Raw genomic sequence first — 25,766 nt, 5'->3', positions numbered from 1 at the left:
TACTGAACTCAGTTTGCACTAGATCTACCATTTCACTACTATAAACTGTGAAAGGTCTTAGTTTTTTCCCCGTTTCTCTAATTATTTACAATTTTTTCAGTAGCATTCTTGTTTCATCACTTCCCAGAAGTACATCTCTGACAACACTACACTGTAAAAACCACATACAAAACATTTTCCCATCATATGCAAAAGCATATCAGGCAAGTTTATGCACAAGGAGGGAACTGCAGCACAATGGAGAAAAGTTCTAACAGCTTCAATTCTCCTTCATTTCAAGAAGTACTGTATAAATAGTCCTGCAACTACAAACCTCCTAAAAACTTAGGTTGCTCTTTTGACTTTTTGAAATACCTCTACCTTTTTCAGAGCAGTAAAGAAAATGCTGTTAACTAATACATTACCTGTGTATCAGGAACTAAATAGTGGGGCTCCATCTATAGCATTTAGACAAAAGGCTATCTCACAAGATTTAAGTTACTTCAGCAGACAACTTGCTATTCTCTTATACACATATATCATAAGAGTTCTTCCCTGAAACTGTTCTATTATCAAAGTTGTCAGCATTATCCCCACTGTTACATTCCAAGGAAAAAAACAACAAAACAAAACATCACAACTCAGTGAAATGTGCACATTTTAAGAGAACATACCCATCTGTCTTTTCTGTAACATACAGATACAACCTAAGATCACCTACAGTGAAGACTGCAAAAAGCTGTAGCTAATCACTGCACCCATTAATTTTCAAAACAATCTGACTGCTATTTTTTCTTGGATCACACTGTGGCTAAATGCTTGTAACAGTCCAGACCACAGCATTGCCAATCTCATTATTTTTTTCCTTTCTCTCTCTCTTCTATTTCTTTTTTTTAAACTTGGAAGATCTGTCTGAAAAGAAAACAACTTGTTGGATGTTTTAACATAGCAGTTTTAAACATAGTAAGGAATATATTAATCTCTCGTGTTATAGCTTGAGGTTGTAAACACACCAGTTGTTGTCTCCTGTATTGATCTGGTTACACAAAGGTTCAACTGCATCTCTTAGGAATCGGGGAAAGCAGCAACACTGCTTAGTCTCTGCAATCACCAGGAAGAGGCCCTCTGTCATGTACGAAACCTGAGGTACAACACATGCAGGAGGCTAGGAAGTCTAAAAAAGGTTGGGCTAGACACTATCAAGAATTTCAGATTCAATCCTGTAACTCAGTAACATGCAGATTTTTTCCCTTCACTTCCATTACCTACGTCTTTTATTAGGCTTGTAACATTTTTGTTCATTTCAGAAATATTTTAATTTTAAATTTAATTAAAACTTGGAGTGATATTCCAATAACTGGATACTACTAAAGCGTTTCTTACACAAGGCTGTGAGCCAATTCTATAATCCAGGGTATGTGGTCAGCTTAAGCAGTTGTTTACTCACAAGCACATTCTCCAGCGCATCTCAGACATAATCTTAGACTGCCCCAGATGGAATGAGAACTGATATCCCATAACTAACTAACTGTCTTGCAGTGAGAGACAATAGTCTTTACAGCATGAAACAGGAGCCCCATGAACTCTGCAAATCTTCAGAGGCTTCATCACTCTCAGTGTTCACTATTTACTCCTAACATAGATCTATTAGTCTACTTGTTCTATTAAGCGGACAGATGAAAGAAGATTTTACATACCTAATATTGTCTCCCCTGAGAAGATACTTATTCACTGAAACAAGTTCCATTTGAATATTCTCTTTTGCTAAGCTCAGCATTCCTTCAAACCTGAAATTATTTTCAAAGAAGTTTCAATAACTCATACCAATTTTTCAACACATTTTTTTAGGTATGGCTGTCAAATTTATTTAATAAGAAATATTTACATAAGTGCTGACTGTTATCCATAGGAATTTGTGCTGAGACTCATGCTGTTCAACATATTCATAAGTGACCTGAAAAAGGGAGTAAACAATGGAAAAATATCTGCTGATGATACTAACTAATTGAGGGGAGAAAAGAGAAGGGCTGTCTGAGAAGAACTGGAGAAGGATTTATGAGACAGACTGCTAGGACAGTAAGACAGAAGATGAAAAATCTAGAGACAGCGATACATACAGGGAAAAAAGAAGTCCTGATTTTCCATATAAAACAAAAAGAGCAAATAATTGCCAACAACAGCAAGATCTTGGGACTACAATAAACAGTTCCTGAAAACAACTTGCTTTTTTGATTGCTACTAAACTTTGAGCTAACAGAATGTTAGGAATTAAGCAGAACTCAAAAAACTTTCTGAAGTCACCGTCTAAATCTAACATGCACTTTTATCTTGAATTTTGTATGCAGTCCATGTGCACACTCTTCCCCTAAAAAAAAAGAGACACAGAACTGAAATGTCGACACAGAAGGTTCTCAAGGATGCCAAGTGGCATCTGTACAAGGCATGATCAAGTAGAATCATAGAATCATTAAGGTTGGAAAAGACCTTTAAGATCATCAAGTCCAACCTGCAACCCAACACCACCATGCCCACCAAACCATGTCCCGAAGTGCCACATCCACACGTTTTTTGAACACCTCCAGTGATGGTGACTCCACCACTTCCCTGGGCAGCCTGTTCCAATGCTTGACAACTCAGTAAAGAAATTTTTCCTAATACCCAGTCTAAACCTCTCATGGTGCAACTTGAGGCCATTTTCTCTTGTCCTATTGCTAGTTACATGGGAAAAGAGACCAACACCCACCACACTACAACCCGCTTTCAGGTAGTTGTAGAGAGCGATAACGTCTCCCCTCAGCCTCCTCCACACTAAACAATCCCAGTTCCCTCAGGCACTCCTCATAAGACTTGTTCTCCAGACCCCTCATCATGTTCATTGCCCTTCTCTGGACACTCCAGCAACTCAATGTCCTTCTTGTAGCGAGGGACCCAAAACTGAACACAGTATTCAAGGTGTGGCTTCACCAGTGCCGAGTACGGGGGCACAATCACTGCCCTACTGCTGCTGGCCACACTGTTTCTCATACAGGCCAAGACGCTGTTGGTCATCTTGGCCACCTGGCCACAATGCTGGCTCATGTTCAGCCGGCTGTCGACCAGCACCCCCCCAGGACCTTTTCCGCTGGGCAGCTCTCCAGCCACTTTTCCCCAGGCACAGGGAAACAGCATTGCATGGGGTTGTTGATACCGAAGTGCAAGGACCCGGCATGTGGCCTTGTTAATACCTCATACAATTGACCTTGGCCCATCGATCCAGCCTGTCCGGATCCCTCTGCAGAGCCTTCTTATCCTTGAGCAGATCAACACTCCCACGCAATTTGGTGTCATCTGCAAACTTACTGAGAGAGCACTCAATTCCCTCATCCACATCATTGATAAAGATATTAAAGAAGACTGGCCCCAAAACTGAGCCCTGGGGAACACCCCTTGTGACCAGCCGCCAACTGGACTTAACTCTGTTCACAAAAACTCTCTGGGCTCGGCCATCCAGCTAGTTTTTTACCCAGTGAAGAGTACACCTATCTAAGCCATGAGCCAAGTAATCTGAGAACTCTTCCTTTTGGAAGAGAGGTAACTGAAGATTTAGTGTTAGGACAACAGAGATAATGACTGAAGTCCACAATGTCAGATGTAGCCTCAAGAAATTGCACAAAGAACAAGGTAGGGTTTATCTAGTGAAGGCAGAAAATGCCATGTTCAAATCAAGCACTGGCATGTGATACTGGACAGAGCTGAGGAAATCTTTCCCAGCTGGGTGCTGAGGATGCAAGCAGTTTACATGTGTTTAAAGAGAGAGTGCATGACTCCATTGAAGAGAAGTCCATTGAGGCACTGAGGGTCAACAATATAAAGACAGAAATTCTGGCCCAGGAAGCCTATGCAGAATTCTTGAGCTCTAGTTACCCAGGTTCAGTGATTTAAAAACATTTATCCTTTTTAGCTCCAGCTTAGCATCATCATAAATTACTAATAAAGCCAGAAAATATTTCATTGTATGAATATATAATGTAGTTTCTTCACAAAATAAACTAAAAACTTCTTGAGGCCATCTGCTTTTTTTAATCTTTTCTGAATTCTGATTTTTTTTCCCCCCTGATTTTTTTTCTGAATTCAAATTGAATCTGAATCAGACCTTCTGTGATAAAAGAAAAACTCTGAAAAGATTTTTCTACTTTTAGAGTACTTTGTTTACCATCTTAGTAGCAAAGTGAAGGATTTAACAGAAACAAAACCTCAGTTTTCCCACTGATAAACCTTAGTCACAAATGGCTCACTCTGACAGGAGAGGTCTGGTGCTCCCTGTGGAGACTAAGCAGGCCAGAGAATGCAGAAAGTCTCAAAACCACTTGGACCACACTCACCAATGACAACCTACATGCAAGAATATTCCCAGGTGAAATACAGACAAAAAACCAGTTTGTCAAATATGTCACAAAAGAAAAAGGAGAGTATGGACAGCGTTTTAACCATAGGTCTCTTTTAATACATCTTCAATTTAAGCTACACATATATTTATTTAGCATCTGAGAGAAATACTCGTTTCCGTCAGAGAATAAAAGATGTGTACAAAAACAGTGTTCATGAAAACCCTTTCCTGTTTTTTATTTTTCTACAAGTTCTGTTTGGTAATGCAAATTGGACAGATTTTTCAAAATCTGCACATTATTACCAATGACAGAACATCATTTTTTGTCTTTGCTGAAAGTCTTACTTTTAAATGATTTGCACACCTTCTTAATGTAGTAGATAATCTAATGCTTTAGGACAGTAGAGAAGAAAAAGTATGAGTAAAAGCAACATTCAGGCAGGTCCTCAGAAATACATCATGTGTCTTACTCTCTGATACTTTCTGAAGACTGTTAAATACCTATATGCCTGTGAAGATATGGTCTCCTGTTCAGACTTCTGGTTTTGTTGTGGCCATACACCAAAGTTTTCAAAAACTTTTTCTCTAGAATCCAGCATATAGTCTTCACACATCTCATACTTGCTAATATCACCAAAAATTGTTTCTGAGATTAAAAGAAAGCAACTTAAATAGACCCTATTATTTCTACTTTATAAAACAAATACTTTTTTTTTTTAATTCTTATATACTTCTTGTAAACTAAGTACAAATTTTAAGCAATTATTCCAACTTTCTGCATGAAAATTGTTTAAAGTTCTCCTACTGCACGTTCATGTTGTGTAATAAACTCTGGGGCTTAAGACCTAGCTCAGCTACCATTGAAGTTTTATAAAATCTTCCCTCTAGGCCACAGCAGCACCTAATCTGGGTCCAGGAATCCTCAGGGATCCAAGAGTTAGAACCTTACAGGGCTTGCCAATGTACCTCAATTGCACAACATAAACAGAAAATGAGTTACATTAAGAAACTATTAGAATGCTATAGCAGCACTACAGTTGATGCTGGAGTACAAGAATATAGGGGGGTACCTGGGACAATTCTTATCAGGCATGTATCTCATCCATGCAGAACATACAGTCCCTATCCTTACAAAAAATCATTAAGGATCATCAGAAAAAACAGGACCTTGTTTCCCCTTAAACTTCCATCTAGAAATGCTCTCCAGACCTATGCATCACAGATAATTACAGTTCACTACAGATGCAGATAAAGAATAAGGTATATTTCATGCACATCTAACAAGAAAGTCCCACAAGGAAGAAACAAAATTCTACTTTCAGTGATCTTTAAGGCTACCAAGACTTCTATTCTTCAGCCAAAACAGAAACAGACAAAAAGCAGCATAAACACAAAACCAATACAAAAGCAACCATCTTAGTAGTAAGCACTAACAAAACAGCTGTCACGCAGAAAGGCTTAATGCAAAGAGGTTGCATGATATGAGAAGTCCGTCCAGATGACAATTTTGAATATGCTTGAAATGAATGGCGGTAAGCTCTGGTATATCATGTAGACATAGCCTTTTTGGACCTGTGCAAACCACCTTTAAGAGAAGATTAGGAGAAAACATATAGCATTTTATGATTTTAATCTTGACCAGGATCAAACCATTCCTTCAAAGAAGGATGAAAACAGCTTAATAGACTAACTGGCAGGACAGTTGTATACAAATAGTACAAAAATGCATGAAAATTTTAGTCTTCCACTTCATAAATACACACACAGTAAGTAAAATAGTCCCAGCAACTGTTCATATCCTTTACATCCTAAACTAATTAACTGCCTTTTCAGCTTCTAAATTAGGTTTTCCATGACAATATATTTGACAACAAGGCTTGGTGCATCTGTTTTCTTCTCTAACAGTCTCCTGGTGAAGAATGAAAGCAGGTCTGCAAATGACAATTTGGAAAGGGTCTTTCCTTTATGGATCTCTACCCCTTGCTTGGGGAATGGGGACAGTAGGTGAACAAAAGAACACCCAAAAAAACCCTATCTCCAAACCATTTAAAATAAACACAGTACGAGGTATCATGGATTTCTGCTGAAGTATATGCACTAAATCAACAGAATAAGCAGCAAAAAAAGCCAAAGGGATGAAGATTCTAAAAAACCTATTGCATTAAGCTACTGATTATTTTGAGTGCTTACACATCCACATAAACGGGTTTTTTTTGTAGTCCCTGAATACTTTAAGACTACAAATAAGCTCATGGTGCTAAAAAGCCTATGCAAAAAGTCAAGAGTTTTACTCATATATATTTTTGAAATTCTATGAATACGTCTGGTTTGCTCATGCTAAGTGAGAATTATCACAACGATGAGAAGCTTTCTGGAATACAACATGGTTCTCTAAGAACTGTTATGTATCACTCCTAGAATACTTACAATTTTCTTCTCATATGTGTGGCTGTAACTGTAGATCATTAACTGGAATTCCTATGTCAGGAATAACAGCCATTCCTAGTATCTTAGGTAAAGGTGTGTTTCACATTTGATTTTGTGGAGTTCATGTGGCTGAAGCACAAGGCAGAACGATGTTAGATGAGGAAAAAAGTTGCATTAGAAGTGGAGTTTGTGGTTATACCAATACTTTAAAATGCTTAAGACATCTCTTTATGGTGTATTCTGTTGCTTGTAACTTTGTCAAACACTAGTGACTTGTGCTGAATATCTGTGATGGAAATTCCAAACTTAAATACTTCTTAGATTAACTCTTTTCTTTTAAAAACCCATCACTAGAAAGACATTCCAGTATCTGAATGGCCTTGTTTAACAGGAACCTGGTTTGTGCAGTGTTCCTCAGGAATGCTAGCACAGTTCAGTAATGAGCGGGAATTGTGAGTTGAAGAGCTGTTGGGGAAATAATGATATAGTGTGTCTACATCAGTAATACAAGGGAATACTGAAAAGACAAGTTAATCAACTCAATTGACTATTCAGTTTGTACCTCTTTTCAGAGTATTTACAAGAAACTGACATAAACTAATACCTACAGTTTAGAGACTGAAAACACAGTCCAGCAAAAATGTAAGCTACAGGAACAAGGTCTTAAATCATGCTGTACCTGGAGGCACTTCTGAAACCCCATGCTCTTGTAAATTCTGAAGACATCAAAAGGACAGTGAATAAAGACATACTTGTAGTTTCAGATGTCAGTAATGCACAAAACTTCTATAAGTTTGAGATCCTAGACAGTGTATAGCTTAAAAATCTCCACCAGACCTAATTTTTCTAAATATGAAGTGAACCATACCTTCTATATGTAGTGTTCTTCAGGTGCACAACATGCTACATTAGTGCTTGTCAGTCAAAACGAGCTACAGATAAATAAGGTAATTGGTCACACTCACCTAAATATGGAATAGTAGGAACCATTTTTAAGCTTCTGATGTACTCTCGTGTTCTTTTATAATTATCTTCCTTAGACAGCAAATAGTCTAACTTCTCAAAGGTGGTCTTGTCTTTGCGACTCAAAAGCTATACAGGGAAAAAAAAGAACATAAAATTTTAAAAGGCTAATCCGCACAAAGACGACAACAAATAATAATTTGTTGAATCAGCCACAGTAAAGGCAAGCATAGTCAAGTTAAGATTAAATTCATCATCATCACCCAAACCAGCACAATGTTTGAAAACATGCTACCTGTAAAGAAAAAAAAGCAATTCACTATAAGTCTTAAGCTATGAACAAATACAATTATTATTTCTGAATAGTTTATCAAGGATCCACATACCACTACCTCAGAGTTTTAAATAACCTCAGCAATATTAAAGTTTTACAGGAAAAGTATACGTTACTGTACAGTCACCAACATTCACATAGTTTATCAGAATTGCCAAAAATCCTTTTGAATTTGAAAGTAGAAATATCAATGGAAAATGCTCTAAATAAATGCAAATTGTGCTATTTCAACAGTGTCTTATTAAAAGCATGAAAAAACTTTTTGGAAAAAAGTATAAGGAAAGTAAATCATCATGATACTTAAATCTCTGTTTTCTATTACTGGACTTAATACAGACAATCAGAAAAATATTTAGCAATGCAAAAGATCCTAAAGTGACAGAAGATTGGAAAGTAAATACAAAATATGCAACTGCAGCTATAAAAACACATTCCCTATTTCAGCTGTTTTTAGACACACCAGCAATATTTTAAAAATTATTTTGAAAGCCAGCTGAGTCAGAATGAGTGGAGAATTATGCCACTGTATCCCGGCTTGGACTTTCTTGATTCTGACAATAGGCAACTATTCCATAGCAGATTTCTTAATACACCTCTTCCTCTGTAAAATTCCAGTTCTTGTACTACAGAGCTCATAAGCCTAGCTGTTCTGTTTTGAGAGAACTGTGAGTCTGCCCATTGTTATAAAAAATACTGCAATGGATATGCATAAGCTAACTGCTTGCTTCAGTCTTGCTCAGAACAGGATGGGCTTTACAGGAGTCATCATTAAAACAGCATAGTAAATGAAAGCCCTGAGGCCCTTTGCAACTCTGGAACAGTGCTAACCACATCATAGTTAAATAACAGCTGTTAATAAAAAGTAACATAAAAGGTGCAAGAGTGAAAAGATTTCAGAATCATTTTGCTGTTTTCTTTCTAAACAGCATTGAGAATTCCTTGAGGCCCTAACTCTGCACTGCACTGTATTTTTGAACTACAGTGCCTACCAAGAGTCTTATACCTCTTTAGGTCCAAGTCCTGCAACGAACTATTCACACACTCCGTTTCACACATGAGCGACTGCCCTATTTAAGTTCGAACTTCATGAAGCTGCTCAAAACAGGAGCCACTTACATTTTTATTAGACTATAGCCTAAGTCTGAGCAGTCAAACCATAAAAAAAGTTACAGGCATTTTAAAGAGATAATAAACTTGGGTAAAAGAGTTAATTATAGCCATCTTTATTTATCAGTTCTGAACACTTAAAGTGATCCACATTGGGTGGAATACTAACTTAATGAGAATTACCTAAGCCTTTGTATATTTAAAGATTACATACAGCAGCACTACATTATAATTGTGTATTCCACTTAAATAGCAAAACTTACAGTAAATTTAAATGAGAAATCCCGCTTTCAAGAGACTGAATTTCTGAAAATTGAATTATCAATGCTTTTAATTTCTAAAATAAATGAAAACTGAAATGCATTGTACAATAACCACTTAATGTTTCTATATTTGTAATAGGTCTTTTTTCTTCCTTTCCTTTTAGGCAACGTATTAATGACACACACAATGATTTGGATAATGGGATACTGATACGCACTCTATACAAGGGTCTTCTAAGATTATTTATCAACTAAAGTAGTCTTGAGCATATAATCAATGGCTTCTAGAACAGACAGGAAAACAGGAAACTCTCACAGGAAAAATGACTGTTTAAAAATACGCCATTTAATCTCTGCTTTCACAAAACATGTAACAGATCACTACTTCTGCTCTGATGGTATCACAAAAACAAGAATATGAAGAATCTTCTTATCAAGCATGCAATTTGACAGTTCAGAAGAGTTCAGAAAACCTCTGAATTCAAATGAGACAGAAAAGACAACGATCAAGGAATAACTTACAGCCCAGGTTTTGGTCAGTCTGAAGATAGGCGCACTTTGCAGTGCTGACACCACAGACATAAGAGAATGAAGGTTATTGAGTTCTAGAAGCTTCTGAAAAAAGGGAATAATAACTTTTAGCACATCGAAACGGGAAACAGAATTAATTAATCTCAAAATTGCATTAATGTGAATTTTTTCAATAATAAAATACAAAGTTTTCATCAATGATTGCAGACAACATTATCCAACACTGTCAATATGCAAAATTCTTAAGACCACTTTAAAAGTTGAAAATTTTCCAAATATACCCCTCAAAACAATAGGCATTTCAGTTATGAGAATACAAACTGTGTTTTGTTTGAATTTGTTATTTTCTAAGGCTGTTCCTTCAGGAACAGAAAAAAGGAAAAAAAATTATTTGACGCATTGTTCTTGAAAATGACTGTATTTTGGAAATGAAACATTTAATCAAACCAAAAACATCAACCAAAGATGCTGATGACTGTTTCAGAATTAATATACCTTTTAATTTTGTAATCCATTTTACAGGACAAATTTTCCTCACTTCAACGCACTTTAAATTTATCCTGTATTGGCAATTACTCAGAACATATTGATCTCAAAAGACGTAATACTTAGGAATAAACCTGTCTCATAAAGTTTCCTACAAGACAGTTCCAGAAAGATAGAAAAGTGAGAACTACTGTCATGTAGCTTCCTTGTAAATCTTAAAAAGAGGCTGGGTTCATCCTTGAATGATCAATTTACTCATTGCTCCAGAGCATTTAAGGAAGATCTGGATTTTACTGAAGGAAAAGAGGAAAGGAAAAAGAAAAAAAAAAAAAAGAGAAGACAGTGTTTTCCTTTTTGCGGGGGGAAAAGAAAACAAACTCATTTCTAAGAACAACCTAGCACCTCTAAGTTGACCATTCTCCTAATACTTGGACTATTCATTTGTGGCAGGAACATATTCAGACACATTCTCTTCTGCATAAGCACAAAACTGCTAAGTAAACTGACTGGAAATATTCACAGTACCAAAAAAATTATTTTGTATTCCATCGAAAATGTTATTCTAATTACCTACACAAACAAGCAATTTTGCATGTACAAGATTAGCACTCAGGGCTTTGATCCAAGGGCTGTCTTCTTACTAACATTACTAAGTGTCACACAGGGTCATACAAACAGAATGACCACAGGTCATGAAGCAGAAATGTATTTTTTAAAACAAATACTTTTTTTTAAAGTAAAGAATTATTTGTAAAATGCAGTACTCAAATTGATTAAAATAACTGAGCTTTAATGGTTGTACTTTATACCAGCAACTACATGTTAAAAGTAGGAATACAGAATAAGAGAGTAAGTCTCACAATAGCTGTTTTTAGAAGCAAGAAATTTTTTCTCATAAAAGATAAGTTTGAATAGGGGAGGACAAAAAACAGAAGAGTTTACAACCATGTTCAGTGTTGACAACACATAGCTGGCCACCAACAGGACAAACTACATTTAAATTCGTTAGGCGAAGGTGCAAGACGAGTCACACTGAACTGAGTAGTTTCATTTAACCAAGTAAAAACAATAGATGTCATACCTTATTCACGTGGTACAACATAGTGGATATGCTAAAAGTGAACATTACCCTCTGCAATCCAATAATGGTTCATAGAAGTAGTGCAGAAACAAACAAAAAGGAAGTAAGATTTTGAATGATAGTACAAGAAATTTGCACTTACTTTAGCTATTTTCACAAAATGGCTCAATATTTCTGCTCTTATTTTTAAGGTCTGTGCTGTTAGTATTTCTCGTACAACCCAAAAACTGACCTATAAAGTAAACACATACAACTGAATTTATTTACAAAAAAGGACTTTCTTATATGAAGTATTGGTAAACTTTCATGATGCTCCAGGGAGAAAACAGGGTAAAGGAAGATAAGAGTTCTGATGCCATGAATTCTCATCTGTACAGCTGCAGTTACCCAAAAGCATTACCACTCGATAGATGAATTAGGTAGACAAGTGAGGCATCACTAAGATAACTGAATGAGCATGTGAAACACAGAAAAAGAAGGAAAGAGTTGCTAATGTTATACCATGACACATCAGCAAAAATTAATAGGAACTAATGATCAGGAACCAATGGTCTAGAGGAACAAACCAAAAATGTGGACAAAGCAATTGAAAACAGGAACTGCCATTTTAAAATCTTAATAATTTAGAAAAATGTGATTAAGTTTTAATTCATAGGAGTAGTTCTATTTAACTTTATACTCAAAGACAACTATCAAACAGTACTTGTTCATCCCAGTAATCAAATCATTTACCTGGTTAAACCTCCTAGTAAAGGCAACAATATTTGGAGCGAGGATATGTTTTTCTTTCTTATTCCATCCACAGCTGGCTAGTTCCTAGGAAACACAATTAAGAATTGCCTTAAAAATCAGTAATGTTTAAAAACATTTAAAAGTGTAAAAACTGATACATGATAGAAGCATCTATTGGATAACTACTAAAACCAATCCAAGAAACCTATTCGATGACAGCTAGGCTAACCAAACACTTCTGTGTTTTCCTGATGTACATGAATGATGTGATTCATATATTCTCCCGATACTAGGAAAAAAACAGACATCATTATTAATATTCAGGTACAGAGAGACCAAGCAATTAGCCACAATTGATGTCTCAAGTTGCATTCTGCATTGATTATTTCAGTCCAGGATTCCCTAGTATGAGCAAGACAGGCTTATATAATCTCACCTGGTTCAGAACTGAAGCTAAACATATCAATAAGCAATATTAGAAGCACTTAAAGACCACAAAATTCAGTTGTGCAACTAGAGGTGGTAACCTAGCTCTTATTCCTGAATGTCATCCTCATTATTACAGTTAGTAAAACTTCCATGAATACACCACAGTTTGGCATATTCATTCTTTAATTATTTTTTATTAAAATGTGAGAGCTAAAGCATTTGAAGAACACAATTTTGGAACGGTAATGTTATTGTTTACAGTAGTTACAAACTAACTTAAAAAAACCCTGAAATCTCCGTACATGATACTCAGACTGAGAGAATCTATCATTTGAAAAGGCTGGACAGCAACAGTGTTAAATGGGAAGGTCTTCCGCTCAGAAGGTTGGGGTTTGAAGTCTTTGTTTTCTTTTGGGGTTTGATTTTTTCTTTTGGCTGTTTTTTAAGCCACAAGAGTTTAGCCAGACTTGGCTGAGTGTAGCATGTACTTAAACACTGAGATTAGTATTTTGGTGCTAATAAAGCAAAACGTTGCCAGTAGGCTGCATAGTTCAGTCATAGTAAATGAAAAGAATTTTTGAGTGCTCTTTCATTACAGGGATTACTTCAAAGTCAACCCAGTTCGAAATAATAAGAAAAAAATGACAAATTCTGTAGTATACCCGTTACCACAACTCATCCATTTCAATGCATAATAAAATACCAGTGTTCTATGGCAAAAAAAAATCTTTCACCTAAGCTGCAAAATAAATAGTAGAAATTCCTATGTGGGAAGTATAAAGTAAAAAAGAGCTAAAAAGCAGATTAATTATTTTCTACATAAACTGTATTAAATTATGCATCAAAAGAAATTTGAAAGTACAATTACAAATTTTATTTAGCCAGAAAGTGTCCATTTTCCAATAGTTATTTCAAGTAGTTCCAAATATATTTAGACAGCCTGATTTTAATTACAGATTCAAAGTTATCACATATCTATACAGTCTATATTCAGATCTAACAAGTGGTAGATACATACATATTGGGAATGACTTCTCCGTAACACCAGTTCTAAATCACTCATGTTTTTAGAACCACAAATTTCAGTTTCAATCAAAATGTTGCTCAACTTCCCAAATATATGCTATCAACTTTAGATGCCTTCACATGAAAAGGCAGAGTCAGCAAAAGAGAATTCTGCCTCTGAAAAGCATTTTGTACATTCTGATAAACTGAATGCTCTCGAGATGTAGAGGTCTGCATGTTCCTGTGTGAGCACCAGGAAAAGCATTTCCAGTTCCAAACGCATTTTGTATCCCAATCTTCCAGCATTTAAGCCTTCTGCAAATAAAAATGCCAATTTGCATGTGTCAAGACACAGATTCTCCACATGATTGGTGCACGTCTTGTCTTAAGAGTCTGGAAATTACATGTTTATGTGGAAAAATCTCAGTCACTCTACTAGTGACAGCAAAATTTACATTTATCAGAAAAGGAAGAGGTCAGTAACCTAAGGATATTAAGCAGTTGCCAGAGGCCTAGTGAGCAACAATGGAAAATCCTGCGCATGGTAAAATCATTTGCCTAGGTTTAAAATTTGGACTGAATAGGAAGGTTGATAAGAGTAAGTGGTCCCACGTGCCCCTGCTGAATTTTTTTATACGGCTAAAGCGTACTGTGTTCTAGTATTACACTTCATCTTTTTGTATGGAAGGATGCAGGCAATTTCCTCAGTGCACACAGTCACAAGAAACTTTCAAGTGTGCAAGAAAATGCTGAAATTTGTGGAGATTGCAGTTTCCAGGACTTTGACAAAAAGACTAAATGAAGTTACATAGAAATCTAGAATGTAAGCATAGTTACTCCTGCTGAAGAACAAAGAATTGTTAATCAGACATCTTCTTACTGAACTCTTGCAAAATAACATGCAGATATGTTTTTCAGTAATGGATCAACTGAAAAGAAGAAAAAAGCCTCAGCAAATGCTAGGTTTAAAGGACGTTTGCGTGTTTAAGATAAGGCTTGGCAACCAGAACTCTAAAATCTTATGTCTTACCATCCACGTATAAGCTTATGCTAAAGACTAAAACCCAAAGAAAATACAACGCTATTCCGCCAAACACAAAATTCAGCAATAGATAACTCACTAAGGCAGCTAGTCCAATGGTTGCTGACTAAGGAAACCCTCTCTGCACACAGTTCTGCCCTGGAACTTAGCTATGAAACATCCAGCAAACCATTTCAACCTCTCCATGCTTTCTTCACGCCCCCTCTCCAGCACAAGAAACTGGAAGTATTCACTCTTATTCACATACCAGTGTATTTACCACCACTTCCTGCGTACAAAAGCTGATTTTGCAGGGCAATCACGACCACATTGCACCAGCAAGAATGAAAGGAAAAGTAGGGACCATAGCTCTGCCTTCATCATACCCAGTGACGTAATAAAATGAGTACATCATGAAGCACAGGTTTCAGTCAGAATATTGGTCCTTTCCTTCCTCCAAGGACACCAAAGCAAGACTCTGACAAGGTAGAGTTCTGGTGTAAAACGGCAGGCAGACAACCATTTGCCCATCAACAATGCAAGAGCCAGTCACCTAGGTGAAACCCTGCAGGTCTCAAAAGGAGTAGTTTATCAAAGCGTATCCAAGCTTATGGACACAGAAGAACGAATACACCAACTTAATTTAAAAGGATACCAGGCCTCAAACAAATGCAGACAGAGTATACATTGATATTTGATCCGACCAGATAATTTTAACCTTCTTGGTCTAATAACTTACCTAATAACAAGAGACAGGTAGATGACAAAGACACAGACTGTATCTTGCTTTGAAACCTAGTCCTACAGATGGCAGAATTTCAGGACAGAAACAGTTGTTTATTTTTGGCAAACAAACAATTAAATTATGTATTGGTAATTCCAATAAGATGAAAGTCAGAAAATACAATTAAAAACTAATAGTTTATGGGAAGTGCTACTTATACACAGACCTGTATTCTAGCAGACGCTGAAAATACTGTTAGGGTTTTTTCTGATCATTTCTCACTAAGTTACATATATCTGCCAATCAGAGTAGCACTTCAGGAAATTTTATTTCCAAAAGGCGAAATGAAGGAATGACAAAGGAAAAGAATGGCAAATCAGTATTTTGTTCTACTACAAAATTCTATGGCACAAATGTTTCATAGCAATTAAAGCAAATGAAATTCACTTTAAATATGAACATCTACTCTACTCTATTTTGTATTCATTCATCTCTTCAGAGTATCACATTACCTCTGCTTTTGGTTAAATCTCCATTTTGGTGAAACCGCCATCTAACTGATGTTTTTTCTTAGCAAAATTTTCTCTTGAAAAAGTATCTATATATCTATTTGTAAATACTGATATTTTTGGGTTAATGGATTTTTCTACAGGTATTGCTGGTTTCTTATTGCATTGTTCATTTGTCTTTTTTTTTCCCCCCCACAGTAAAGACTCCCGACTGCGTGGAGAACACATAAAATTTCAGATGCATGAAAGAGTTTTCAGCCACAAAACTGTCTTGGTGTTCTTGAAACAAAATTCATTTATCTGACAGGAAGGCCAGACACCAGATAGATTAATTTTTATTTTCCTTCCTATACTTTCTCAAAATAGAAGGATGATAATCTCTCTGAACCACTGTAATATACAATGAGTTGTTTTGTTAGTGACCAAATTAGATGGATTTATCTTATACTAAGAACCTTCTAAACTGGACTGCCCTTTCTGATGTTATCAAAAATTCACTTTTGATAGTATTACAGGAGGTCTTCCCCTTCATGTATTCATGATATTCCACCTAGGCACATGAAGACAATAAACCATAATGGATCTAAGGAGACGTTCTTATATTAAAGAACTTGAAGCTGGAAGCACACAGTTCTTGGACCTTTTGCAGAAAATAAACCCTCAAAATACCGAGATAACATATCACTTTTACACAAATTTAACATGTTCTAATAACTACCTTCATTCTTTATTTTTGAAGTTCTTAGTTCTGATTTTCAAATGTCTATGTTAAGTTTGATTGCTTTTTCTCAACAGGCCTCAAGTTTCTTTCTTAAAAGGTTAAAAAAATTAAAGGACACTAATACATTGACTTTTAAGGGTTTGGGATGATTTATTCCCTCAAAATTGAATCTTAAACATGATAGTACCAAATAAAAAGTTTACCAAGTGGCAGGTGCAGCCTAAAACACAGGTTATGATTAAAGGCATAAGTCAAACTCTGAAATCAGATGTGAACTGAAAAATAGGAGTAGAAGAAAGAGTAGATAATTTTAACATCTGATAAATCTACCCTGAAGAAACACTCAATACAAAGCAGGACAGGAAGGCTTCCAGAAAAGCAGAGTCATCTCTTTCGGTAATAGATGACAAATCAAAGTAAATCGGGCTGGGTTACAGATTCACAGTGCTAACAAGGAATAAGCCTAGAAAAATATTAGTGCAGTGCAAGAAGCTGAGTATTTCTGAACAAAAAAGCATTATTTAAATGGTTACATTTCCTCAGGCACTGAATTCCAAAGACGTAAACAGATAGTTTAAGAAAACCTACCTCAGGCTGTATAGCTTTAAATACTGGCATATCCATTAATGTAATCTGGCTCTGCAATAAAGATAAAATTTGAAAAAATGTAATATGAAGAGCTAACAATCATGTATTTACATCTGCCCTTTAGTAACTACAAACCACAGAGTCACATTTTCTCCATAGACCAGAAGTGACCAGTCCTGAATTGGGCTTCCCCTATCCAGTTTGGCACACCACAAGCAGAAACTCTACCATCCTGAGTGGTAACATGTCATGATATTCTCTTACATTTTGCCAGCTGTACCTAAGTGAAGGTTTTCAGTACTTGCAGCAGTCTAAGAGGAAAAACCTGTGTTTGAGAGTCTTAATGTTTGGGCCTTTTATTGGCGTAACAGAAACAGCAGGAAGAATTACTTACCTTTTACACAGAAAGCAGCATATATTTTATATTCACTAGGTTGAAATACAGTAAAGCATTATGATGTGTTAATTAGTTATGATTGGAATATGCTTTAAAGGGGTCATAGACAGATTTTCAGTCACTGATGACTATGCCCTGCTAAGACATTGTAACACGGTTTCAAAGACAATGATTTTGAAAAAAAGCATTTGTAGAACACTTTTAGTATCTGAGTGATAAGGTACTTGAATTGCTTCAGTGATCGGATGACATTATATATTTCTAAGTTACGTCAATTATGCTTAACCAATAGGTACTTCAATTATACTGTGAGTGTATAAACCTACAGAGCTTTGAACTTTGTAACTTACATGATTTAATGTGTAAAAGCATTCTTTTGACACTTTCTTCTTCTGATGGCCATTTTGTTATGCTAAACCCAAAATAGCAAAAACTTGCTAATCCTCTCTCTCAAAGTGCTCACTTGATTACACCGATTAAGAATCATAGAATCGTTTGGGTTGTAAGGGACTTTCAAAGGTCATCTAGTCCAACCCCCCTGCAGTGAGCAGGGACACCTTCAACCGGATCAGGTTGCACAGAACCCTGTCCAACCTGACCTTGAATGTTTCCAGCGATGGGGTGTCTACCACCTCTCTGGGCAACCTGTTCCAGTGTTTTACCACCCTCACTGGGAAAAAATTCTTCCTTATACCTAGTCGAAATCTGCCCTCTGTTAGTTTAAAACCATTACTCCTTGTCCTATCTATTTTAATATAATTTTAATAAGGTTTCTACTATCAGTATGATTCCTCAGACATGAGCTTAGAAAAGTTAGATACCCATAAAATTTGACAGACATGAAAAAAAATTTCCTTCCATAAATGGTTAATTTACACTCTCTGACTCTCTCTTGCTTTTATACTATGCTAATTTAAAGATTTTGCCACAAAGCCCTAGTTGAACACTTAGCAGCACTCAATTTTGCTATTTATACTTCTGCATAATGTTTGGGTATTTACAAACTCAAATGTTCACTAAGATCTCATCCTGCTCCTAGAAAAACTAGAGTCACAAATGACTTTTTGCAACTTCTTGACCATCTTGTAATAAGATGCACAGCAGAGCCTCCCAAAAGCTGGCTATAAGCCATATTAAGTGACATTAATAAAGAACTTTTCAGCAAGAATTAGTAACTGTTTCAACAATACACAGGTTCAATAAAAATCACCAAAAAGGTTAAAATAAAATTCAGCAGTATTGTCAAGCTGCTGGTCTTTTCCTTCTACATGTGATTACCACCAGGTAAGTTCTCCTCTGCTGCTTCTGAATTTTATAAAGGAATACAACACACTACGTTTGGAAGTGACCTTAACTTGGCTCCATTCCCCTTCTCCAAACATTTATATTCAATACAGCAATCCCATCTTCTATAGATCTCTGCCCTAATGTCCAGTAACCAAATTGTACTGACTACAGTAAACACAAACCTGTGGCTTTTTCATTCTCCCCAAGTGAACTGTTTCAACTACAGTCTTCAGTAACGAGGAATGGTATGTAAAATTTACTAGTTGCTATTATTTACCAGAAAAAGAAATTACCTGCTTCTCTGGACAGAACAGAAGCAGTAAACATTACTTGAGCTGTTAAAAAAAGAGGATCAGGGTAAACCAGTGAAAAGGTTTTAATGTGGCACAAGGAGAATAGCTACTCTAGCTAAGAAAGCCTTGGTGTTAAAAGTTTGTGTGACCATATTAAAATCAACACCAACAAACCAACCAACTCCAAACAGCCCTACCACTAGGGTTTACATATGTTCTTTTACAAGCCTCACTGTCAGTCCTACAGATACGCATTTCAATTTTTTGTTTCTTTGGGGATTGGTGGGTGTTTTGTTCATTTGGTTGGTTGGTTCATGGCTACGGGTGGAACTGGAAAGAGAAAAGCAACTTATGGAAGTTTGGACTTCAGAGTTGAAAGATATGTTACAATGACATAAGGGTGTGTGTGCGTGTGCATATGTGTGCGTTTTTAAAGTGCACCATTAAATCAAGACCCTCATCCACAACTTCCGTCTCAAACCAACAGCAGTAGGAATTATGAACATAAGAGAAAACTGATGAGTTGTAAGTTACAAGCAACCTTACCTTGACTTGATCATTTTATGTTTCAGTTTTTATCGTTTATCAGTTCTGAGATCACCACAAATTCCTTTCTGCTGGTGCAGACTACACACTATGTTCTGGGCTCTCTTTGGACTTAATATTCAGTCTCCTCTGATGAATTAGACATCTCTATTTTTGTGTGATTTTACAGGCCTGTCTAAATTGTGGCCCTGTTCATTTCTGAAGGTAGTCCTTGGCCATGGATCATCTGAACTTGGATGAATAAAAGCAAAAGCATCAAGGCCATTTTTTAACTGAGCTGATGCAGATTTGCCAACCAAGTATTTTTATATTTTCACCTAACAGCTCTCATTTGTATACTCTGTATTAGTGTTAAAAAAGACTAATCAGAATTTGTTCCAAAGTTACAAACTTAAAGGAACAATGTAGGCATACCTCTAGGACTTTTTTTGTGAATGGGTATTGAACGGTCTTACACCAAATGAGGAAAACATAATTTTGATGCCCAGAATATTAATGAAAACATTGAACTAGGTTCAATAGCTTTCAACCTCACTCCTTCATGTTCCCCAGCACATAAAGATATAAATTAAAAACAAGGGACCAAGCACAAGAACTGGATTGAACTTCTGCCAAAACTGCAGTTCTGCTTTCTTTTTAGTACTGAAAATCTGTTATTAAGGAATGCAAATTGCTTCCTCTCTACAAGCTTCTTTCCTGCTTTTAAGAAACTGATTTTTCTGAGAAACTGATGTTTTAGCAGAGAAGATGAGTATATGTGGCTTCAATATAAAAAAATTAATCCAACTGTGGATAGCTAACATCTTGAAACCTATGCTAGGGTCTTCTAAAACACTAGAAAATTTCCAATGGCTTTACACAGAAAAACAAATATGCTGTGTCACGTCAGTACTGAATGATGAAATCCCAAGACATGTTTATTTTGTTAAAGTTTATATAATCAGAAATTTGTTTTCAAGAACATTGGAAGTTCATTTAAAATATTTTAAGAAAAAAGTTTTACGTATTATTTAATGTCCTGCAAGCCCTGAATAGTATGCACGCTTAAATGCAAAAATAACATTTCTACTTACAGCAAACTCCTCAGGAGTTACTTTCAACACATCAAATACAACTGCATCGTAGCTTTTATTGGCATAATCTGAACTTCGCCCTTCCAGAGAATCTGAGCTGCTACTACCCTACAAAGAAAAAACAGTAGGCTTATCTGCAGAATGATGAATTTCACGTCAAATTCAGGAAATAAGTATGTGCAAAAACATTAAGAAATTATAAGAAAATGTATGAACTTCAAAAAGCTTCAGACACTGAATTATAAAATTTAATTTAGCACTGTTCAGGAATGTTTCCAACTAACTTGCTTCTACAAAAGCTATAGTGACATACAATTTTAGCTCTATGAAATTTCCAGCTCTAGAAAGAAATTTTTTAAATTATAGACTAGATAAAAGAGCTGTCCCACAACAGGAAATGTGTCGGGATTTTGAAGATTCTTATTCAATGGAAATTTTTCAATCAGATATGAAAGGTAAAGAGTGGGCAGATCCAAATCACATTGCTCTATCCATAACATAACAAAATAAAAAAGGAAAAACTGACACATCCTGAAATTTAACCCAATGTTAGCTCCAAGGTACTGTGGAATAATACTGTGTCTTGCTTAAAAAATTAGTGCCTTGCCTTCCTTTTGAAGTTTCTGTCCTTGGGCTCGGATGCAGGCTTATTTTCCTTTCTTCAGGAATAATGTGATTAACAGCATTATTTTTTCTATCTCTTATCTTAAAATGACATTCTGAATAAAAATATATGCATGTAAAATCTTAAGCCCTTACCTCACTGAGGTTATTTGTTTGATAGAAGAACACTTGTCAAAACAAGATGTTTTGGCATCTTAACTAACTGTGACATGTAATTCTCACCTAAAACTGACTTAGCAGCAAAGAACTAGAAGGTGGTAAATGAGATGCTGATTCCACACACTCCCCACCTCTGCAAAGTATCTGGGGAACTACCAATTAGGAAGCCTGACATTTGTCCTGGGCAAACCCAAGAAGAGAATAAAGGGGAATTAGTAGAAACACAGATAAGTATGCTGTATCAGGAAATTGCCAAGTTACTATCTACAAGTAGAAGCACTGCCTCAGTATCTACAGACATGTGGGTAAAGGAACATGATTAACACAGTCTTGCTGGACTTCCAAAAGATTTTTGACAGGGTTCCTCACTCCAAAGACATTAAGGAAACTATGCAGCCCTATCATAGAGACTATGCTTGCAATGACAAATAAGTAGTTACAAGACAGTAGTTACAAGCACTGAGAATATGTGAATCAGCAGAGAATTGTGCATGGATAAGTGATGATTATTATATGTTCAGCAACCTGGAAAAGACTGAGCAATAAGGTGACAATTTGTTGACAACTATGGATCTTCATTTTATTTTTCAATGTGGTAAAAAACCAAAACCTGGCAATGGAAAACTGAGAAGGGATTTCACAAGATTTGGTAAGTCTGGAAAAGGAAAAGATAAAAATACATAACAAAGTATAAATACGCTCCTTTATAAATCCATGGTGCACCCAAACTTGGAATACATATGCAGTATTAGACTCCATCTTAGAAGGTATATCAATGAACTGGAAAAGTTTCAGAACAAGACAACAAGGATGATCACAGATATGGAATGGCTTCTTTACAAAGGAAGACTGGCTATGCTAGACATCTTCAACCTGGAAGAGAGGCAGTGGGTTGTGGGGAGGAAGTACAATAATCAACCAAGTGAGCAAGAGGAAAGATGGGAACGTTCTCTCTTTGCCTCATCTAATACCAGGGAAAGGGGCTATCAGTTAAAATCAGAGATGGGTTTTAAATGAATGAAAGGATACAGGTCTTCACACAGCATCCAGTTAAGCTGAAAACCAGCTTGTTACGGGATTCTGTATAAAGTAAAAGATTACACAGATTCCAACAGGGGACTAGGTAAATTTATGGAAGACAAATACATTGCGAGATAGCTAACAGGACCTTCTCCTTAGGAAGTCCCTGTTTTGCAAACATCTGTGGCCACGATGGTACCAGAGGGATGTTTCCTGTGCTTGCACTGGTCTTACGCTCTTCTTCAGGCATTTGCTGTTGGCCAATATCAGAGGCAGAATAATGGATTAGAAGAATCTTTGGTTTGATCCTGGAGACTTCTTATTCTCTGATCTATGACAGGTATTTCTGTTCTGAGAAAATGGTATGTGAAAGTCTTCTTTAATTATTTTGAAGAGGAATTTCAAAATTGTGTGTTTGCATACCCAGTTCAAAATGTCCCTCATCCTGAGAGAATGAAAAACTTATTTTTGTTAGGCTGAGGGTATTTATGCTATGTTTGAGAAAATGATCTTCTGCATGGCACAGCTATATTACTTTTTTTTTTGTTATAAGATTTTTAAAGATCAGCTCACAGATGATTTGTTTCATGAAAATCAGGACAACTACTTTGATAGGATCAAGTTATATGTGCAAAAAGCACCACTACAACGGAAAAAACTTGCTTCACACAGATCTTCAGCTGTCTCAAGACATGAAGAAGTGGAATTTTTCACCCAGGGGAGGATTTCATCAAAATGTTACCTTTTTAAAAAGCAAAAAGTACCTTCAATCATACATTTAAAACGTGTGCTTTACTGGTCAAGCTTTACTGTAGCTGATTTATAATATTTTGTCATAATATTACATGAATGCAAAAAAACCCAGAAAAACTCAGTAAGTTAACTAATTCCCAAACAGTCCTCAGTTGGCTGTACTGGACCTACAAACACAGGCTGTTAGCTGTGCACAGCAGCTCAAAACAGAACAAGGCAGTTTTTCAAAACAGCATGACAGAGCTGCCTGGTCTCCAAAGGGTTAAAATTAACAGAAATCTTATAGAGCACTTTCTTACTAATAGACTAGTAAATTCCAAAAAAATTCAACTGGATTATGACTGGCTCCATTTAGATGGTATGTTACATTGCTCTTAACTCGTTAATAATAAACAGCTGCTCTAAGTTATGGAGTTACAGGTCAAAAATGCTATTTAGAAATAACCTAAATGAGTAACCATCATTTTGAGCAACAATACAAAAGTAGGCTGTGAACACTCAAAACCATGTAGTGTTCTAAAATTACTCTGTTGTCAAATACTACACCATTTGTAAGAAGGACTGACATGACTGGTAGTGGAAAGGGCTTCTGCAAAAGTTGAAACAAGCTAAAATTTCCATTTTGATACAGGAGCTAACAAAAAACAAGGAACTGTACCTCTGGAGTGGCGGAGGTGACCATAACATTGGCCATGAGGTCATTCCTTTTATACATGCTCTCCTCAAGACACAGGAAGTTTCAGCTCATCCAGCACTGCTGAGACAGCATTATGAAAACAGAATTCCTGCAAAGCAAATGTTTTTGTGCAAATAAATAAATTTAAAAAGAAAAAACAACAATACAAGAGATTTCATTGTTCTTTCTCAGAGAAAAGAACTTCAGAAACAAGGTGATCTTAGAAGATAGATTCTCTTTTCTCTTTCAGCTACCAAGTGTGAAGGAGTACAACTGAGTATCACTAAAGCCTTATCCCCAATTCCAATCGACTCAAGAAAGGCGGGGGGAGGAGGGGAAGTGTATTATTTGTCATTTATGTTGAATTACATTTTATATGAAGTCCATGCTATGCAGTATTCATCCAGAAACTGCGGGTTACGATAACGTATATTAAAGTAAGAAATCCTAGCTATTAACTGACTGAAAAAATGGTGCTTCCTCACTTTTCCCTGCTCATCACTTAAATCACCGGTTATGAGACTAATTCAAGTCCCATTGTCTCTTTCCAACGCGCAACTCCTATTTGCAGCTGCTTAGGCCTCCACTAATATCTATACAATCAGGTGAGCCTGAAAGCATTTTATGTCAGGCCCCAAATAACTGAAGTTTTCCAGAGAAGAGAACCAGCCAACATCATCCTTCTTAGTTGGAAGGATGAATCTCAAAAATCTTGGCTAATCCAGCAACAGCACTGTCTGAAATGAGAGTTTTTCCAAACTGGGTTAAGCAGACAGATGCAGTTCAAAACTGGTTTAGGACTTCACATATGTAATATACCTTAAGCTTCCTCCAGAAACCAAGAGACTGAACCGTAAAAAATCTGAGTATGTGGTACCACAAAGAAGCTGCCTCTACCCACTTGGATCAAATAATCTGTCCCAGATTTACAAAGTGTTTAATGAAAACTAAAAATAAAATTTAAAAAAAATTTGCACTTCTGAAATAACAGTCATTGATCACAACAGTTAATACGCATATCTAAGAAAACCATCGATCTTGAAATAAAGCACAAATAATTACAAGACACCATATTCATGCGTATTCAACAAACTTAAGTATTAAGTATTTATAAATATTTATCTCGATATATGTTAATTATTATACACTAAAGAATATGCACCATATGGACATAGGTGGATATATAATTCCACAAATCTAATTAAATTGCATCTCATTCAGAAAAAATAAAAATTGTACATAAATAGGCACAACTAAAATGAGAACAACTGACATGATTATAGACTTAATTCAGATACCAAGATTACTCATAGAAGAATTACACATGTATTTTTAAACAAAATCACTTACCCAATGACAACAAATACTTCCAGGCACAAAAACATTCCTTTTGGTCAAAATTTTATGTAAAAGGAAGTGAAGGGAATCCTAAGCAATTTTGTTTTCAAATCTACACAGCAAAGAAAAATTTGACCGTAAGGCTGGCCAATTCAAAAAATTGCTCAGAAGGCTTTTCCATGTCACTTAAAAAATTGTCACCGATGGATATGACTGGTTCCTCCCTCACACTGGACCTCTGATGATTGCTGCAGAACTTAAGAATTAATTCATTGTTCCTCTAGAAGATACTGTCTGGGGACAAGCATTCTCTGTATCTGAAATGGAAGTAAAA

At 36.1% G+C, this 25,766-nt stretch overlaps 1 protein-coding gene across 5 annotated transcripts in view; it reads right to left on the bottom strand.

Annotated features, from left to right (window-relative positions):
• The window catches only part of RALGPS1 (Ral GEF with PH domain and SH3 binding motif 1), a gene marked incomplete at both ends in the record, with an annotated part of 108,004 nt that extends 83,862 nt beyond the window's left edge, over positions 1-24,142 (bottom strand). For 4 of the 5 annotated variants that reach the window (XM_082008915.1, XM_082008916.1, XM_082008917.1 and 1 more), the window contains 7 exons: positions 7,738-7,864; positions 9,962-10,054; positions 11,680-11,769; positions 12,270-12,353; positions 17,267-17,317; positions 20,863-20,970; positions 24,077-24,133. In XM_082008915.1, the coding sequence (XP_081865041.1) occupies positions 7,738-7,864; positions 9,962-10,054; positions 11,680-11,769; positions 12,270-12,353; positions 17,267-17,317; positions 20,863-20,970; positions 24,077-24,133 (610 nt within the window). Of the gene's footprint in view, positions 1-7,737; positions 7,865-9,961; positions 10,055-11,679; positions 11,770-12,269; positions 12,354-17,266; positions 17,318-20,862; positions 20,971-24,076 lie in introns of all 5 variants that reach the window. The other variant, XM_082008919.1, reaches the window with a different exon arrangement.
• Positions 24,143-25,766: the final 1,624 nt, after the last annotated feature.

The sequence above is a fragment of the Phaethon aethereus genome (genome assembly GCF_964289735.1).
Source record: "Phaethon aethereus genome assembly, chromosome: 20".
NCBI lineage: Eukaryota > Metazoa > Chordata > Aves > Phaethontiformes > Phaethontidae > Phaethon > Phaethon aethereus.
The sequence above is the reverse complement of the archived record's forward strand: the minus strand, read 5'-3'. Positions and strand labels throughout refer to the sequence as shown.